The sequence below is a fragment of the Geospiza fortis genome, unplaced genomic scaffold, assembly GCF_000277835.1.
Source record: "Geospiza fortis unplaced genomic scaffold, GeoFor_1.0 scaffold20, whole genome shotgun sequence".
Lineage (NCBI taxonomy): Eukaryota > Metazoa > Chordata > Aves > Passeriformes > Thraupidae > Geospiza > Geospiza fortis.
The window spans coordinates 1,832,559-1,852,467 of NW_005054374.1; the positions used below are offsets into that span (position 1 = coordinate 1,832,559).

At 40.0% G+C, this 19,909-nt stretch overlaps 1 protein-coding gene across 1 annotated transcript in view; it reads left to right on the top strand.

The window, feature by feature from the left end:
* Positions 1–6,185: 6,185 nt before the first annotated feature.
* Positions 6,186–19,909, top strand: part of SYTL5 (synaptotagmin like 5) — a 50,843-nt gene continuing 37,119 nt past the window's right edge. The window contains exons 1-2 of the mRNA XM_005424859.1: positions 6,186–6,304; positions 15,752–15,967. Coding sequence (XP_005424916.1) covers positions 6,186–6,304; positions 15,752–15,967 — 335 coding nt within the window. The remainder of the gene's footprint in view (positions 6,305–15,751; positions 15,968–19,909) is intronic.

Consider the following 19,909-nt stretch of genomic DNA (forward strand, 5'->3'; position numbering starts at 1 on the left):
ATTTCCAGACAGCTGGAATTGTGCCCAGCCTGAAAAATGAACTGCTTCTGAATCCATTGGGTTGTTTGATTAACAAATCTGAGTTTTTCTAATTACTCTGAAGTCAAACGCACTCATACTGCACTAGTTAGAAAGCAGCAGACATAAGGAATCATATTTTCAGCTTCTCTCTCAGCCTGTGTTCATTCCAGTGCACTTGATACCAACTTGTGCTTTAAATGACTCTTCAAACAGTGTTGCTGTCACTCAGACATGATCCTTTCTTTATTGCAATACATGACTTCCAGCTCTTACTCTAAAGGTCTTTGAGGATTGCCCTTAACCAAAGAACCTGCTCACTATTTACATTGCAATACTGACCAGAGCTCTCACTCAGTCTAATCCATGTGCAATTAACCAAGATCACATTCAACAAGTGTGGCTTGGCTTTCCTTTCTTGCCACTTGACTTTGCTGTCTTGACTGGCTCTATCTCACCTAAAAAATTTGTTGATTTTGTGCAGCAAGCATTTCCTGGTCCTTCAGTACCTGCTGACACTTGGTTTGCTCACCTGGGTGTGTGCCCTCTGCAAACACATTGCTGGGAAGTGAAGCTGGTTTGTCTTGCTCCTGTTCATGGCATTCTGCAAGCAGCATGCTTAAGTGAGAACAGGAGAAACCAAGCTGGACACTACAGTTTCAGCGTGGTAAGCTTTATATTCGTGCATTTTTATATCTTCCTGCCATTTTATTAGAATTAATGTGGGCAGCCCTTCCCCTCCTTCCTCTATCATTGGCTTACATATAGCTGTGGGCCCCAGAAAGGAGAAAAACAGCTGTGGATGTGGACCATGCTTTGGTGGCTACCTAAGAGGAAAACAGCTGTGGATGTGGACCATGCTTTGGTGGCTACCTAAGAGGAAAACAGCTGTGGATGTGGACCATGCTTTGGAGGCTACCTACTGGTGCCACCTTAGTTTTGAGTTTTACTTCAGACCCCCGTGTGAATGAAGTCAGCATACAGAAGCTTTGTGTGTTTTAAGCAGCACCTGTATGATATGTGCCTCTTTTCATTTGAGTGTTGAAGCTGTGTGCACTGGATTTAGATTCACCATGCTGTGATCCACAGCGCCAGCACTGAGCTGGGAGGCGGAACCTGTGGCTTCCTGAAGCATAGGGAAGAGTCAGTAATGCCATTAATCCTGTTCCTGTGGAGTTTCCAGCTAGGCTGTTGTACCTCATGCAGCTTTGGTTCAAGCAGTGATTGGTGCCTTGTCAGGACATGATCCATCTCAGCTTCTCAAGCGGCAAAAGTCAATTACAGCCACCACACCATGCTGCATTCAGCTACTCTTGTTAGGAATTTCCTTACCAGTATGAACATACAGTTTGTGCCTATCCTAAATACACCCATGCTAGTAAATGTATGTAGTGCAAACAGTATTTCTCTGCTGGCAAAGAATTTTCTGCCAGCAGCAGGTGGAGGCTCTGTCACCCAGTGTGAGGCAATGCTGTGGTTCCTGTGCCACTGCAGTCAGTGCATGTGGAAAATGCTCTTGCTGAGTCACTAAATTGTTCCAGGTCCTGGCTTCCAGCTAAGTAAACATAATGGTTTAGCAGTGGGAGCAATTTCTTGCATCAGGCAATTTGATGACAGAGCCATTGAAGAAAAGAGGATAATTCCTCTCCCTTCCTTCCAGCTCTGTCTCTAGAGAGCAGGATGCTTCTCCTCCTTCCCAGAAAGATGGGGGAGAGATGAAGCAGAGGTGTTTTGGAGTGCAGGTGACAGCTGCCTTGCTGGGCTGGGGGGGATGCCCATGGCAGGAACATTCATGGTCACTGTGCCTGTGGTAACTGCAAACCTCACTGATTGAAGTGGATTCACCATAATTCCTGTTCCTCTGAACTGGTGTCCCTCAGGGAAGTTCAGTTTTGGGGGTGCTGTAATCGTCACAAGCAACTGTGTAACTACAGTTAGCAAAAACAAGTGGTGTGTTCTTCCACACTGTAAAGCCTTTTCCCCCCCCTACTTTTTAATGTTGTTGGGGTTTTTTTAGGCAATCCCTAATTCTTTTGTCTTAGGAGGGTGAGCAAATGCTCTCCAGATAGACATGGTACTTGTGTGCAGTGGATGCAGTTATATGCAGGATAAACTGTACCTTTTTATTAATTTTTGTCTCATTTTGCTGTCTTACGCTAATAAGTGCATGTTATTTCTAATGCATCTTCCGTCAACAATAGCTTCAAAGAGTAAAACTCCATTCTAGAGATACATTTCTATGGGGTAAGAGGAGTGGCAAAAGCATTGGGGGAAATCTCATTGGGCATCTTTTCTACCCTTCCCATGAGGCAAGGGATAACAAGCACCTGCTTCAGAAGATCGCTTCCATACAGCCTTAGGATTATGTCACAGTGGAGCAGAAGAAAGAATGAAATGAAATGAAAGAAGTGTCTCCTTCTTCTGCATGTCTGCTATCAGATCTTTGCTTTACTCTGACTTAAGAAATTAATGTTCTCTCTACATATTGTATGGAGATTAAAACAAAGCCCATCCTTTTAGGAGAGATTTGCATTTTTCCCAGTGTCCTAATTCACATTTTAGTGCTCCTCAAACGTTCTGTTGTGTGAAATCTTGACTCACTTTAGGATGAGAACAACTACATTTCCTAATCAGCCCCAGGGATGCTTAATAAAACATCACAAGTCTGTTAAAAGGAGCATTGTCACCTTTTAAAGGCTGGCTGACTGGTTTTGTTTTTGAGCCCTATGTTGATTCATGATTCAGCTTTTGTCAGCTAATTTATTCTGGGCCATTTAGAGAGAGAGCAAAAGTAGCACAGGAAAGGAGAAGAGCAAATTTTCCTAATAAGTCCTAATTTGAAATACAGGCCTGGTCTCTAACAATGTGTTGTGTAAAGCAGGGAAGTCTTAAGTGGTAGATTATTAAAAACAGTGTCTCTTTACTCCTTAGTCTCCTTTCCAATAGAGCAAATGTTCCTGCAATTGTGATGTCATTGTTCTCCTGTTTAACAACTTCGTGTGCCACAGAGGGCAGGGGGCCAGACCAGGTGGTCTCCTGTGAGGTGGGGGTGGTTTGGGCACATCTTGTACCAGCACAAGGCAGAACAAGCAGCAGTCTTTAGAGCTTCAAACAGAATCTGTCTAATTAGGCAGGAGTGATGGAGGATGCAGGACCAAGGATTTTTTACTAGATCTACTTCCTTAGGGGTAAAGATATCTGCAGTATCTTCAGTCCTAAAAGTTGCCCTGGCATGGGTAATATTGTCTAAGAATTATTAAAGAATTGTGTAAACCTGTTTTATGCAAAGTTAACTGCTGCCGCTACTTCAGCTAGCCTGGGGTACAGAAAATTACCTAGGCAGAGATCATGAGTGTAACATGTTTAGAAGGAAGCCTGTCTGAGCAAAGAGGAGTTTCTCTTGAGGTATTTGCTGAAGTTTCATCAGGGAGGGAGTATCTGGTTAGGAAATCATATTTTTGAGTGGCAATTTCATGGTGCAGAAGAAAATCTGAAAGGTGAGGTGAGCCTGAATATTACTGTCAGTTATCTGGCAGGTGCACATGTGTTGGACAGGTGGCAGGCAGGAAAACTGGGCTGCTCCAACATCAGCTGTGTTACTGCAGCCTGAACACAAAACCTGCATTGCTGGTGTGCTCAGTGTGCTGGAGCTGCTCTCCCACCAAAGCAATAAGGTAATTGGAGAATGCTGCTTTTTTAAACTCTCATTGGTGAGGTTTATACTTGCTAATATTGAGTATGAGACCATTAAACAGGCAGCCATCCTGGTTCTGTAGGAGGATTCTGTTGCTAATGGACAATGTATTTTAATCTACATAAAACTGGTTGAACACATAAGCAGGTAAACTTATATTTCCTGATAGCTGCCAAATCCCCCTCTTAGGTGATAAGGACAGTTAAAATCCACAAGGTTTTTGTCATGGATGTGACTGAAGGAAAAAATGCAAGGAATGTTCAGTAAAAAACAGAAAGGAAGCCACACAAACCATTGTGAATAGAATTCAACTGCAGCTGATTATACTCATTCTATAAGAATAGAATCTACTACAAACATATTTCTGCTAATGTGGGTAACATGAATGTACTTTATGTCCATCTGTCCATCTGATAAACTTCATAATGCTCTACATTATTCTCTACATTACAAACTCTGATGTAGTTTCTGTTGTCTTTACAAACAAGACTGTAATGATTTCTAGTCAAGATTCACAGAGTTCACTATAATACAGTTGTCAGCATGAAATACCAGAATTTTGTTGAATAGACCACTGCGTTTTAGGATTTCTTCCCTGTAAGAAACAAAATGGAATCATCTTTCAGCTGATTTACGTCTGGCCAGGAATGTGTAGCACTCTCTGAAATTTTTTCTGACTTATCCGACAGTTTGTGTTCTCATCACTCCTACCAGTGCTTAGTTCTGCTCTGGGCTCTGTGTATTTGATCCTCCAGGTGGCAAATGAAATAACTGGGTTCCCAATTATGGCTTTAGAAATTTTGGATGTCATGTGTGCCTCCCTGTACGGAGAGAAAAATCTCCCAGGAATTCAAGGATCAGCAACACACTTAGCTAAAGGGAATATTTGAGGCTTTTGTATGGTCTGGTAGGAATACTAATCTCTTTAGAGTTAAAAGAAAAGCTGAGAAGAAATTACCAGATGTCAAGTTAACTTCATCAGGCAATTTTTATCTTCTCTGAATTCCCCATGCCAGAATATCTCACGAGGTAGAGTGCTCTTGGTAGCCTGCCTGCCATCCCACTGCACTGGGGTTCTGCAAGAACTCTGTTTACCTGTGGCACATCATCAACCCAATAATGGGTTAATAATGGGTCAGAGATAGTTTTTAACACTATTGTTGTCCCAAATCTCTAATTGTTTCACTCAGACTTTCCCCTTTACCTCTTGGCTTTCCATTTCCAATAAAACTTGGTCCTTTTTTCCCCAGTTAAAAATAAGAAATGCCTGTGAAAATAATGCTTCATGTCACCCATGCTGCCCCTGCAAGGAAAATCAGCAAACAGAATTTCAGAGCTCCTTGACCAGACAAACAATGACTCTGTGAGATTTGTGTGGGTGCCCCATGCTCCCCAGGCTGCTGATGTTATGATCTGCTTGGGTTAAAAGTGCTTTCACCAGGCATTTTTCTAAGCAGTTCAAGGAAGAACCTGACCTTCTAGATAATAACAGAGTTCATATGTTGGATTTCTTCCTTTTGCTTATAAGTAACTTGGTCTTATGGTATGAATACAAACACCTTTTTCAAGAATTGAAGGACAAACTTAATGATCCAGCATTGGGGTTTTCTAGGGGTATGTGTGTTGTTTTTTCCTATTAAAATAAATGGAGAGAATAAAAGTATTTTTTTACATGTGTTTTTATTACTTAGCTGTTGTATGTCTAAGACAGCAGTCTAACCAAAAGTATTTGCCTATGGTGTGCTTGTTTCCCAATTTTCAGTGATAAGAAGCTCAAAACTGGCACTCCTGACTTGTATTTCTGCCTTGCAATGACTTGTGTGTTTCAGTTTGTGTATCACCTTCCTGTCCTGTGTTCTTGCTGTTGAAAGTGACCTGGTAGTTGGATGTGTATTGCAGAAACAGTGATTTTTTTACTCTTTACTTAGGAAAAAACACCAAAATTTTATGCTGGTTGTGTATAAGTGGCCCCTCATAAGTCTGTAGGCTGTTCTTCAGTGACTTCCAAACCATTGCTAGATTTAGCTTTTGTCAAATCAGACTCTGGTGGTAATTTCAAAATCACCCACACAATTTGTTTTGACTTTCAGGTAGTTTGATATAAATATACCCAGTGATTTTGTGGCTCCAAACTACAATTCTTCGGGAAGCTGATTCTGCAGCTGCAGCGGATGAAATCTGAAGGCTTGGAGTGAGCATCAGCTAGGACCCAAGGGCCTTTTAACCACCAGGAACATGACTGCCTTTCCCAAGGAAGAAACAAAGGAGAAACCTTTATTTCCTCTGTAGCTGGAAGGAAAAGCAATACAATCTTGACACCCAGTTAATTTAAAGAAGCATTTTTCAAAATACCTCTTGACTGTGTGGATCTTGTAACTCTGCCACAAAGGTGCCTTTGGACCTGTGCAAATAAATCCTTGCAGTATTGATTGGCAAAAGTGGTCATTGCTTTGAGAGTGGCTGCGGAAGGACCATGACAAAGCACTCAGAGATCATCAATTTGTCATTTCTGTTGGAACACGAAAAGGAAACAATCTTGGGAGTATTGAAGAGAGATGAGTACTTGAAAAAAGTTGAAGATAAAAGAATCAGGTAACCCCTTTTGTTGTTGCTTTTGCATATATGGTTGGTAGATGTTTTTGTGGTACCCAGTGAAGGTTTTCTATGTGCCTTATACAAGGATGACTACTACAAGGTGACACAGGTAATTTTCATTTCAAGTAAAGTGTGTTAAAAAGAAAATTGCTCTCTAGTGTGGTTCTCAGTAAACAAAAATCATGTCCATTTCTTCAAGACAAGAGTATAAGATAACAAGTGCAAAAATACTCAGCAGGGTTTTTAAATTTCAGGGTGTGTAAATTTAGACTGGTTTGGCTGAATTTCCCCCTGTAAATGGGAAGTTTTAGTAAGGCTCTTGAACTCTCCTCCTCTGAGAGAAGCTGCACACAGAGCCTGTCTTCAGAGCTGGCTGAGGGACAGAAGTTTGGAAGGTGTCAGAGGCACGGGAATTTGGCATCTACCTCTGTTCAGGACTTCCTAGAGCATGGAACAAATGCATGATGGTGTCCTTCTCTCTGTTGTGATGCTTACAGGATAGGGACAAAGGACACTTCATTTTTCAAATTACTTAGATTTACTAATAAATAAAATTTAAAATCTCAGGTATTTATCTCAAAAGTCACTGTTGGGAGAAGTAGAGTCTCAGGGTATTAATAGAGTCCATGTGTTCTTTTTCTATTCAGAAAAGTAAAAAGCCAAGTTCAGAGAACAATGTGAGGAGGCAGGCTGAGTCAGCAGTTTTAGAAAGCTCAGTTTGAGTTAGTTCAGCTAAGTGTCAGTTTGGAAAGGTCCCTGTGCTTTTCAAGGAGGGTTTGGCTTCTTCATTTCACTTCCCCCCCCCACTGCCCTTTTGGGGTTTCTCAGTGTTGGTTCTGAGAAAGAGGCTTAGTGTGGATAGATGCAGCACTTGGTGTTGGTGAGGCTGCTGAATATAACAAATGGCAGAGGGAAAATTTCCAGCCTTTTCTGGTTTCTGTCCATGAATCCCAAGGCCAGGCTGCATTGTTCTTCCCTTTGATTTTCTAAAAACATTTTAGGCATTGTTCAAAGACATTTTAGACATTGCAAGGGTGTATGGTCAGCACCTGTTGAAGCTTCTACTGTTTAAAATCATTATTTGGAAATTAATGAAATTTAATAATTTGAAAATTAATGGAAATTTAACTAATTTTTATTATTTGGAAATCTATGCAGAGTTAGCCACAGGTTTTGAAAGCTTTTCTCCTTCAACTGAACCCAGTCTGAGTGCAATGCCCCTGCTGCTGTGCTCCTCCATTTACCTGGGGGAGCACAGTGGTTCATCTGAAAGGAGGGGCTGGAAACTGGTGTTTCTTTAAGGTGGTGTGGGCAAATTAATCATTTTGTCTCCTTAATGGTTTGTGAGATGAAAAAGAAAACAGATGGAGCACTGTTTGTTCCAGAGCATTCTGCTCTGTTTAGTAATAAAATAAAAAAATTAAAATAAATTATTTTGGTTTCCTGAGGTGGTGGCCTTGGAAATGTGTGATGTGCCAATAATCATCTGTCAAAGGCATCAGTATGGAGTGTATCAGATCACTGGATTCATAAAGCCCCTGAAAGCTTTTTTCTACTATTGTCATTTCCCAATCTCAAACGGAAATTTGAAACTCTTGTGGTTTTGTGAGGTTTTTTGTTTTGTTTCATTTGGTTAGTTTGGATTTTCTATTGTTGCTGCTTTCTTTTTTTTTTCTTTTTTTTTTTTTTAGTATGATGTCTTCACTCCCCAAATTTTCTGCTTTTAATGGCATTACTGGAATTTGCTCTGCCAAATCTGCTGAACTTGCAGCACCCCTGGGGGGGACAGCTCAGCACAGTTCAGTGAAGTCACAGCTGATATTTACCTATCAGTATTTTGGTAAAAAAATACCCTAAGAAAATACTCCAAATCAAGATAATCTGAAATAAAATGCTAATTAGAATAACTAATAATGAAATGTGGTGCTTATGCACATTTCTAGCACCTGTGTTTGAACCAATGGGCTTCCTATTTATTGTCACTAGACCATACTTTGCCTGATAACAGTGGAATGTGGTCTATAAAAGATTTCCACAGTATAAAACTATAAAGAATTTGATAGCTAACTGCTTCCTATGAGGCTTTTTAATTTTTCTTTCTCAGTACAACTTGGCAAGAATCTATAATCATGGCTTATAAGCATACTTCAGGGGAACATTTGTTGTCTTTAAAATTCCATTTGGTACAATCTGTTAAATACTTTATTGAAGTACTTTGCAGAAGAGCAAGTCCCTTTTTATTTATTTTCAAGTCATTTTCCACTCTGGGAAGAAGCTTACTCATACATTGTACTGAGGAATTCTTATTATCCTGTTCCACTCTTTCTGAATCTATCACGATAATTTTTGGTTTTTTCTCTTCCTATTTGTTTTATAAAGCCCTTATAACTTAAAAAGACCTTTCTATTCATTGTGAAAGCAATGATAAATGCAAGAGGATGTTCTAATAATGAAATTGTTGAGGGTTGTTTTTACTATGGCTGCTCATACTTGTTTTATGGAGTGCAGGTGACTCTTCTTGTATTTTTGTTTGATGCACAATTATTTCACCCACATGAGAGAGAAACATAGAAGTCATCAAGTTCTTTTTCTGAGGTCTAGTTTTGATAGTACAAATAATCAACCTCTTTAATAGAGACTATGATTCATGTTAACTCCAAGTTGCATCTTGCATGACTGGATGTTTTCTTTGAATATTGATTTGAAGCTGTTAATAGATTAGTTGTGCAAATAACCTGCAGTGTTCTAAACATTGTTTTATGATGCTTTTGATGTCAGTTGAATTACCATCATGTTTTTTTTCAATTGCTAAGATTATTTGAATAAAATCATTAATTCTTTCCTTAACTATTTTCTTAGGGTTTAAAATACAAAGTTCCTTTCCATTGTTTATGGAGCAGAGTTACGAATTTAGAGGAGATAAAGTAATAATTGCTGTGCTGAGAAAATTGCAGTTTTGTCCAAGAAAAAACTTTAATGGGTTGTTGCTTGAACCTCTCTGTCAGCATTTAGGTTACCAGAAGTTGTGTAAGAATTGCACCAGCCCCAGATCTGTACTGACAAGGAAAGTTAGCATTCCTGTCTTTTCATCTGACTAAAATGACTTCTTCTTATCAGTCCAAAGAGATCCATGGAAACAATTTATGGTATTAACTTCATTATAATATAGGAGAAAGTGTTAGCATGGATATCACCATGTGGTAGCTCCAGGCAGTACTTCAGAAAAGCAGAAGTTGGAGGACTGGAATGGGAAGTGATTGATCCGCTGAGTATACATTTGGATTTGTTATAAGCACAAAATGGTTGCAGGATAACATATGTAATATGGGGCATGGTCTATGTTTCTGTAAAACTGCTTATAAATATTTGAAGGAGGGAACCTTTGTGTTAAAGCACAATGGCAATCTGTACCTGGAAGTTGCAAAATTCCTGTCTGGCAGCCCAGTCTTTTGTGAGGTGTATTTAAAACAGTCTAACAGTTTGTTATTTTCTGAATCAGAGACATTTCAAGGATAGTTACTATTGCCAGTACTACAAGGACAGAGGTGCCTGTTTTGCTGTCCTGTGTTCTTTGAGAACCACAATCCTGCACGGGTGAAAGAATTTCTCGTGGTGATTAATTTTCATATGTTGGGAGAATCTGTTTTATTAAGGACTAGGAAGAAGGATCTGTTTTGTCTTTTTTTTTTTCATTCTTAGTAGCCATTTTTTATTTGAGAGGATGAGTGAGTGAGTTACCCAGAAAAAGTTCCATCTATGGAAGTTTACCATCATTATGATAACCAGTATAATTTCAGTTCCAATGCCTCCTCTCCTTCTTTTCACTGGGCTCTGTTCTGTCATTGCTTATGCCAGATCTCTTTTTCTTTGCAAATTCATTCTTTGTTTCCATGTGTTGTCATCAATGTGCCTCCATACTTGGGTGTTCTTAACACAATTTTTATCACGTTGAGCTGCTACATTAACAAAATGTGAAAACCTGTGCTTATTAAGTAAGTGCAAAAAATACTTTAGGTACTCATATTTTACAATCCAAGGAGACCTCAATGGAAGTTGGTAATAGCCCAGTTCTTTTTGTGAACTCTCAATAATATTTACTGTTATTTTGTGCATACTGTGCCAGACAGTGAAGGGAATCTGGCTGAATTTGGAGAAAGTACTGAGAATCATTCTGGAAAGAAAATTGCCTTTCTTCCTCATACTCAAGCATGTTGATGCCAGTTCCTGCACAGAAAAATTCTTTAGTATCCAAGTTAGCAGCTGCACAGGTTCAGAACAAGGATGTTTCTATTTGTCTGTATTAAAGTAATTCAATCTCTTTTCCAGCCAAACTCTTTAATAATAATTGACTGAGGGAGGGAGAGGGTTGCCCTTCTTTATTTTTAATTCAATTTTTTATGACCCGTTGAACTCTGGAAATTTAGTATGGCAAAATAAAATTAGGTAGACTTGGATTATGCTGCTCTACATCTTCAGAGGAAAAAGGGTTTTGAAATGGGGAGAAAGAAGATCCAGGAGAAATTTGAAAATCAAATTCAGGAATTATGTATGATATTACATTTAACAGCTTGTTTGGTTTTGTTGTTTTGTTTTTTTTAATGGAGAGGAGATGAGGTAGAAAAAAATTCAAAATAAAGTTCTCTAAAATCCTACTGAAATAAAAAAAAAAAAAAAAAAACCATCCAGACCAGTAAATTTTATATTACAGGAAAAGTTACCTAACATAAAGCAAGTGGATAATGCTTACAAAGTTAAAAGGAAATTATGGTGTTAATTTAAGTGAATGCCTTGTGACAAGAATGTCTTGCCTCTTGCAGCAGTATAGCTATTTTACTTTTGAGGGATAAATATTCTCTAGGGTAAAGCTTAATTTAATAAGAAATGGATCTCCTAAGGCTCTCATTGCTTCCTCTTTGCAGTGTTATAGGGGTTTGAGAATATTTCATCCCTTGAGGCTGCATTTGTGTAGGAACAAGGACCTTTGCCTCATTGCTTTCAGCATCTGTAGGGAAGGACCCGACTTCTTCAGGGATTCCTGTGCCTCTGGCAACTGTGCCAAGAGCTGTGAATTCTGGAGTCAGTTTCTGTGGTTGTTTTTGTTTTGTTTATTCTGTTTCCTGCTGTATTTTGCATTGGCCTTTTAGGCCACCTTTGGAAAGGCTCAGGTTTTAGACATTCGGTGTTACCTGGGATCCTGGCAACAACAGAACTCTTCTCCAACATGCTTAATGTATTTTCTCAGACAGTAGAGGGATCTTAATATAAATTAATAGTTTAGAAAAATGGCTACATATTCTTTTAAACTTGGCAGAATCAAATTTATTTTTAATAGCTATCTTTCATCAAACAGCCATTGTAATGAAAGGTTTAGAAACCTCAATGAATGATAAGATTCTTTTTCTCAGAAGCCTATTAAATTGGCTTCTGCTGAGTTTTATTTTCCCTTTCATATTACTAGGAGAAGATGGATAAAGATTAATTCTTGTTTAATATTTGAGATTTGAAATATCTAACTCTGTCTTTAAATGTATTCCTTTAAAATTATGGAGAGTGCAAATGTTAGACAGGCACAAGGAAATTGGGTGTTTATAATCCAGCTGCTTCCTGCCCTGGGAAATAAATGTAGTGGTAAATCAGTGCAGCTACAGGCTGCTCTTATTATCCCTTTTCAGTACAGTGAATCAGTGCAGCTCAGCTGGGCTTGTTTAGGGACTGTTATGATGATGGATTTTGTCAAATTAATCACCCACCTCCTCCTGCTCTTCCTGGCCCTTGAGACAGTTCATTTTTTATTTTCTTAAGATATGAATATATTTGTTGCAGTCAATCAGAAGTTCAGCTCAGCAAATAATATAGGGAATCTCAAATGAATGTTTATATCCAGTGTATCTGTCCATGCACTCTTTGCTTTTTTTTTTTTTTTAATTTTTCTTTCTTATTTGTTTAATTGAGTGGAGAAACTGTGGGTTGATTTACTTTCTCTCAGTTCCCTGGAAGTCATCAAAAGCAATTTATATTCAAAAATAGGAAAACAAACACTTCTCAGAATTTCCACTGATAGCAGATCAGCTATCACCTGATAAGAATTTTAGATTGTGTTTCACATAAGCACTGGGAAATATTGTTGCAATCACCACCACTGAAGAGTAGGAATAACGTCTTTGTAATGTCACAAAAACACTGTTATGTTTTCCAACATGTTGATCTCTAAGCAAGCTATTTTAAAAAGTGTTGTTTATTGTTTTGGGCCTATAGACATTTCCCAATTAAATTGGAACTATTTAAAATGGATTTTGTGCCTAATAATACATGTAACTAAGCACAAAAGTTGCAGTGGGGAGGGAGAAGGCTGGAGTGGAAGGAGTTCAGTGGAGGCTCTGTTTCATCATTAGATACCTGGATGCAATGAACAGGACACAGTGATTATTGCCAAAAAGATGGCAGCTGCCAACAACTGTGTGTCAAATTCCTGAAATGCAATGGGTCATGATTAATTTATTTTTTTTCAGTAAAATTAAGCCACTGGAAAGAAATCTGTTATGAAAAAATAAGTCTTTGCTTGTGCACAGTATTCTAACCCTTTTGAGATTTGAGGATTAACAATTTTTCATCTCCTGAGTTACTCTGACACTTGGGTAAGGATCGGGTTCTTGGTTTGCACACAGATACTGAAGTGGTAAATGAAACTGAAACGGAATTATTTGTGCCTCTTTAGTTCTTTGGTATGTGATTGACCAAATCTTTGCAAACCTGAATAAAAAGTAAAGATGCAGTTCTCTCTCAAAGACTCTCTGCTGAACATTCCTCAGTGGCTCTGCTGTATAAAAAGTCACAGTTTTGACAGGAGACCACAGAAAAGATGAGGTAGAGAGAGAATGACCAATGATCAGGTAAAGAAATGGTGGTCCACTTTGGCAGTCAAATTAGATGAGATGAACAGGAGAACATTGTAATTGTGAAAATGGAGGCTAAAGGAAAGCAAGGAAAGGTGTGGGCCTGCTGCTGGGTGCAATAGAGGACCCAGTGACAAAGCATGTGGAAAAGGCCAATGTGCACAATATCTTCTTGGCCTCAGTCCTTACAGGTCAGACAGATCCTCTGGAATTCCCACTCCTGAGGTCATGGCAAAAGTCCAGGGCAAGATGAATTTGAACCTGGAAAGTGCTGCAATACCTCAGACTATGTGATAGCACAATCAATCTTAACAAATTTCCATAAAGTCAGCTGGTGCTCGGAGTGGCCAGAGCACTTTATCTCTGACAACTCCACATTGCTGGAGGGTGACAGAAAATCATTAAACATTTGTGAATGCTGTTTGATGGTTAGTGAGATGTGAGTGACCATAAACTCAGGGGTAATTAGAGGTCTTCTCAAGTACCTAAAGGTGTATTTGTTATTCAAGCAGATAGACGTGGTGTCGTCTAGAGTATTCTGGGGGTGGGTTGCTGTCACAGACACATTTTATGAAAAATCTTAAGATTTTTTCTCCTAAGAAGCTGAGAAGCTTCAAGAACAAAATGTAAACAGTTATCTGCTACTGTGGAATGCAACAGGTAGATCTGTGATTGGTCTCATGCACTTATTTCTAATTAATGGCCAATCACAGTCAGCTGGCTCGGACTCTCTGTCCGAGACACAAGCTTTTGTTATCATTTTCTTCTTTTTCTATTCTTAGCTAGCCTTCTGATGAAATCCTTTCTTCTATTCTTTTAGTATAGTTTTAATATAATATATATCATAAAATAATAAATCAAGCCTTCTGAAACATAAAGTCAGATCCTTGTCTCTTCCCTCATCCTAAGACCCCTGCGAACACCATCACAGGTTGCCTTTAGTTCTCAGTCCAGAAGAAGTAGATGAGTTCTCTTTTGATGTTTGGAAGGTAGATCCAAGGATGGGGCTGGCAAAAACAGGGATCATCTCCCTTCTCTGTGCACAGTGGCAACACCCAGCACCACTGGCAGTTTGCACAGCACAGCACAACACTCTCTGCATTTGGAGCTGACTCACAGAAGGAAATGGACACTCGCTGGAACAAAAAGCATCTCTGCAGGAAGTGGGGAGATATAAGATGCAATCAATAAACTGCAAGAACAGTTAGCAAAGCACCAAGAAAAGACATGAAGCCTGGACAGAGTTTTGAAGGCTCAGGCATGAGAGAAAGGCTGTTTGGATTGGATATGGGAGAAGGGTGTGAAGCTGGATGAAGCGCTCACTTCTGGATAGAGGCCAGCAGAGGAAAACCCTTGACTGGGATTTGCAGTTGCTGCCTGGAGGGATTGGAGATGCCCTTTTCTAGAGCTGTCAGAGGCTGAGCATCCACAGGTCAGGTGGCTGCAGAGCAGCTGCTGCTCATGGGATCCCAGTGGGAAGCCAAATGCTGGCCAATCTTTTAGCAAGGCAGTGCATCCACAAATAACCTAATTCTGTCAGAGCTGACTCCCTGGTGGCCCAAGCAATGTTCCTGGCCTCCTTTACTGGGCTGCAGCCTTTCATTGGTTATATCTTCCACATGATTTTCTTCTGACATCTTTTCTGATCTTTAGGTGAAGGTGGCAGCAGGTTTTTAAATCCTCCCTTAAGCATCTATGTGCATAGAGACACAGTGATTTCAGTGAGCTGGAGTGCTTCGTGACTGAGGGACTTTGGGGGCTCCTGGCTGCTGATGGGCATGAAAGACAGCATAGGGAAGGCCAGGGTAATGGGGACACAGCAACACCCAGGCATGTAAAATTGCAAGAATTTAGCAGCCACTGAGCTTAGTTACATCCCACAGTTGTTTTCTTGTTAAGGACCCAACTCATTGGCCATTGAAACTGCAGACTTCAAAATTTAGTCTTAAACACAAATATTTTTATTCTGTAGAGTCAGTTGTAGAACAGGTAAGATCTTTGAGTCACACTATTTAAAGTGAAATTCTCCTTTTTTACTTTGATTGTGGCATCACAGCATAACACCACTACCTATTTAGATTTTTGGTTTGGGCTCTTTTAAGGCTTTAAATACCTGGTACAGAATTGCATATATACTCCTACCTAACTCTGCAGTGGCATATTATTAAATGCACACTAATTGTAAAAAATATTTTCGTCTTTTCCTTCTGTGCATGCACTGGAGAGTCTCAGTTCTGAGCTGCTGTCAACCTGGGCTCAGCATGACTTGAATTATTGATGAAGGACAAGAAAAGATGGTTTATCAGTTGTCCAGAACTGCTCAGCTATCTGCATTTACTCATAGTGATCTACCAGATTTTCCTCTTGACTGCATGTCTGACAGCTGGGGAATAGATTTATTCTGTGTCATGTGTGTGTCAAGAAATAAAAAAAAAAAATGGCACTTACTCATGTCTTGTATTTTTAGCATAAAATCTTAATCTGTTAATAAGTTCTTACAGATCATTGAGTTGAATGTCCAAATTAAACGATTTTATTTTTTCACTTCTAGGAAGCTGAAAAATGAGCTTCTGGAGGTGAGAAGGAAAGGCGGAAACCGCCACTCTCAGCAGGACAGCAGCAGGGTCTGTGTTCGCTGCCAGAAGAGCCTGGGCTTCATTTTTGACAGGGGAGAGCTGTGCCAGACCTGCCAGCTGAGAGTCTGCAGCTCCTGCCGTGTGCTGGGGGCTGAGGGGCACTGGAAGTGCTCGGTGTGTGCCAAGATTGCGTAAGTTGGGCAGTTCTATGACCAGGGTGTTACAACCTAAGTGTCCCAGGGTGACATTATGATGCTTGCATCCCCATTCGTGTGTTCTGCTTATGCTGGATATTATGTTCTGTGCCTTCAAGACTGGCTCTGAAGAGTGAATGTTTTGTTTGGGTTTTGTTATGAGCCTGCTCCCCATGGCTAGCGGGGCAGTACATGGTGCTGCTTTTGCTTTTTGCTTTGCTTTTTGCTTTGCTCTCGCTCTTGCTTCTGCTTTGCTCCTGCTTTGCTCTTGCTTTTTGCTTCTGCTCATTAGTTAGTTTAGCTAAGCAGTTGAAATTTTTCCCTGGACTGTTTTTCCTTTCCCTTTTTTGGAAACACTCAAACCTGCTCTGGGCTGGGATCTGGGAACACGGAGAGTTTGCACCTTGCGGCCTAGCGGGGCCTACTCTGGGCAGCAGCTGCCCCAGAGCCCGAGGGACTGATAACAGAGCAACCACCCCCAGACTTTCTGAATTTTTCATCTTTTTCAGAGTGGTGAAAGAGTGGTGTCATCCTGTACTGTTCATTCTGTGTGCTGGGGGGCGCTGTGCCTGTTAAATAAACAGGTTCTTTCCACTTCTCTCTGAGGAATCCTTCCTGAACTGGCTGGGGAGGGCCTGTGTGGGTTTGCTTTCTGGAGGGGCCCCCTTTGGAGGTTTTCTCCTAAATTTGCCCTAAACCAGGACACCACGTGTGGAGCTTACAGCCCTGGCAGTGATTTTGTGCTACCATTGTCCACCCCCTTACAGAGAATACACAAGGGGAGAGGCTTAGCTGGGCTTTTATTTGCTGCACTATCTCTTTTCCCAATTCCAAGCCAGTTTCAATGAGCTTGTTTTCCAAAGACTTGGAAGAATAATTCACCTGATTAGTTTGGTAATAAGGCATTTTTTTTGCTTGATTTGGTAAGATAACCATGAAGGAAAGGAAAAATGTGTCGGGCAACAAAACTCAGTTACGTATCCTGGTGTAAGGACTGGATGATGTAAGAAAGAGATGGAATAAAAAAAATAATGGAATTTTTTTAACAGACCTTCAAACTAACAGGATCAGAAAGGGTAAATTGTTTCAGGAAGTGAACCCAAATCACTAATTCTGTCAAGACTTTGATTACCTAGGCAGTTAGTGAAAAATTAACACAGCAGGGCATGGAGTTTAGGGTTTGTGTCTTCAAACTTGAGCTTTAGAAGGTTGTATCCATTTTTAAGTAGATGCCTTAACCTCCTCTGCATCCAGTGGGGCACATCCAAAGGACAGTGTCTTACCTTATAAGACAAAAAATGTTTACTTGTTTGATTTGTGAAATGATTTTAAATCAGTAGGGGCTGGCTGAGCTCCCTGTACTTTGCCTCAGGCAGTTCCTGGGATAATGTCAGTGCTGCGCCTTTCAGAAGTGACGGGGTGCGAGTGATGTGACAGCTTGGAGAACAGCAAACACAATGCTGCTCTTTAAAAATGGAGAAAAGAAAAAGGGATTTGTTGACCCTGCCACACTACCTCTAATTTCTCTAAAAACACTGAAACAAACGGTAGCTGTGTTGTTTGAAAGCCGAGACAAGGTGACAGGATGAGGAGTAAAGAGCTGGCTCAAGAACAAGTGATGTCAAAATCAATTTAATTTCCACTTTTGACAGGTGACAGAGGAGGATTGGTTGCTGTCTTATAACTTGGCTGAAGTTAACCTTTTGATATTCTCTCTTGTTCCTTTCTAATAGGCTGACAAATTAGGGTAGCTGTGCCTTGGAATAAATTCTGTCAGTGTGATTGCAGACCTGACTGGAAAATTGTAAAGCTCTGTTCTCAGCATGGACATTTCACTGTCAAAAAAACCTCAAGAAAACAAAGCCCAAAAAACCCCAAACAAACAAAAAAAACCTTTTTAAAAAACCCCGGTGATACAGAGCAGAATATTTCCTGGCTTATTACTGTTAAATATTTTAGTTAAGGACCTTGATGCAGCAGATGGATTTGCCAGTTACACCTGCAGGAGACATAAAACTGAGAGGTGCTCCAGGCATGCTCAAGGACAAGATTTGGTTTCAAAGTGATGCTTAGAATTTAGAGAAGTGGTTTGAAGGTAAAGCAAGTGATGGCTCCCTATGGGCATGTGGAAGTGCTACATTTGGGAAAAAAATGCAGCTGCAGAAACATAAAATGAGATTAAAAACAGCTTCTGCAGCTATTCCTTAGGAAAGGATCTGGGTATTGTACTGGATAAAAGCTGAACATGAATCAACAGAATTTTCCACTGCAGAAAAATTGAGCATCACACATTGATGTACAAGCCAAATTATGGCCTACAAAATACATGATAAAATCATGCCCATTTCTGTGTATCAGAATTCAGACAGGCCACCTGGAGAAAGTTCAGCAGAAAATAATGAAACTTGGCACACAGGATGTCCAGAGCAATAGAAGGAGTCACAAGTGTTCAGCCTAGGCCAGAGAAAATACCTGAGTTTTAAATCTACAGAATGTGGCTTACAGGCTGTTCTAAGACCCCTCTTTAGGTAGGAAGAGTGATACTTAAATTGCAGTGAAAGGATGTAATTTAGATGGTGTGAACACTGACATAACTTGGAAGGGTTGCAGAATGTTATTTTACAACAGGTTGGATAAACCTCTCTTGGGGTGACGACTTCAGTAAGGATGGTCCTGCTCTGGGGCTGAGAGATGAGTGAGGAAATTTCTCAGAACCTGTGTGACCTCTGCTTCTCCTGATTGTGCTGCAGTTCTGTGTGCCAAGCAGGGTCCCAGCAACCACCCTGACAATTCATTCTGGATGAAGTCTGCCTTTAGGTTATTACACACCACGGTGTAATTTGCTTGCAAAGTGCTGAACTTTTCAAGTGCTAACGTTCTGTCCATGTTGAGTGTTTTATTAAATTGAAAGCTCTCTCTCCCCTTTATTTTTGTTCATATGCAGGGTTTCTGCAAGACTTCATGACAGTTAATGATATGCAAAATGTCTTTTACATTGCTGGGAGTACACAGAGAGATAATCTTCTGTGTGGGCAGTGTGAAGATGGAAGTTTGGGAAAGGCATTTCGGTTACATCATTGTGCATAGTTCTCACTTAAATTATTTCAGTTCTGCTTTTCTACCAAGTGAGAAATGCAGGGGAAATCAGGATTTTTAGGCTCTTTTAATTACATTTGATGGAGGAGTTGATTAAGTTAATAGGGCTTTTGACAAGATGAAAAGGCAGAAGGCAAGGAAGAGAAAATAATACAGTGTTAAGAGACATTTATGCTTTATAGGTAGCAAACAAAAGGTAGGAAGAGGAGAAAAATCTTTTAGCTCTGTAGCATTGACCTACATGTGGTGTTTGAGTCTGTCAAATTGGACTGCTTTACCATGCTTTCCAAAGAGTGTTGGAGGACTTTTATATTTGTCCCTCTCCTTTGTCCCTTTTTTAGCAGCCTTGATTATGTTGATGTCTGTATTGACTCCAGCCCCTGCTGAGCTGTTCCATTAGCAGAGCCAGGTTAAACTGTTGTGATGTGATGTGATGATGTCTGCTGTCATACAGACTGTGAGACCCTTAAAAGTCAGGGAGAAGTGTTTGTGAACCCTTTACAATTTTGGTGCTGCACTAGTTCATCCCTGTGCTCCCCAAATTGTACTCAAGAGTGTCCTTTAAATGCTATTAAAGGTGATGATTATAGCAGTAGCTTGTACAAGCACTCTTCAGGCATGAATTACACCTGCAGGAATATGTCCAAAAGTTTTTCAGAACTGTTGGAAAACCCAATTAGTACATTTGGTGTCAGAGCAGAAAGTCTGGTACTGGGTGGGGAGTGTGGACGTTCAAAGAGACAGCTACTGCAAAAATTACTGCAGAAATAACTTGAATTACAGATACTCCAAAGTGGTTGAAGAAACAAATAACTTGTGTCAATAAAAAGAATGTAGGTAATA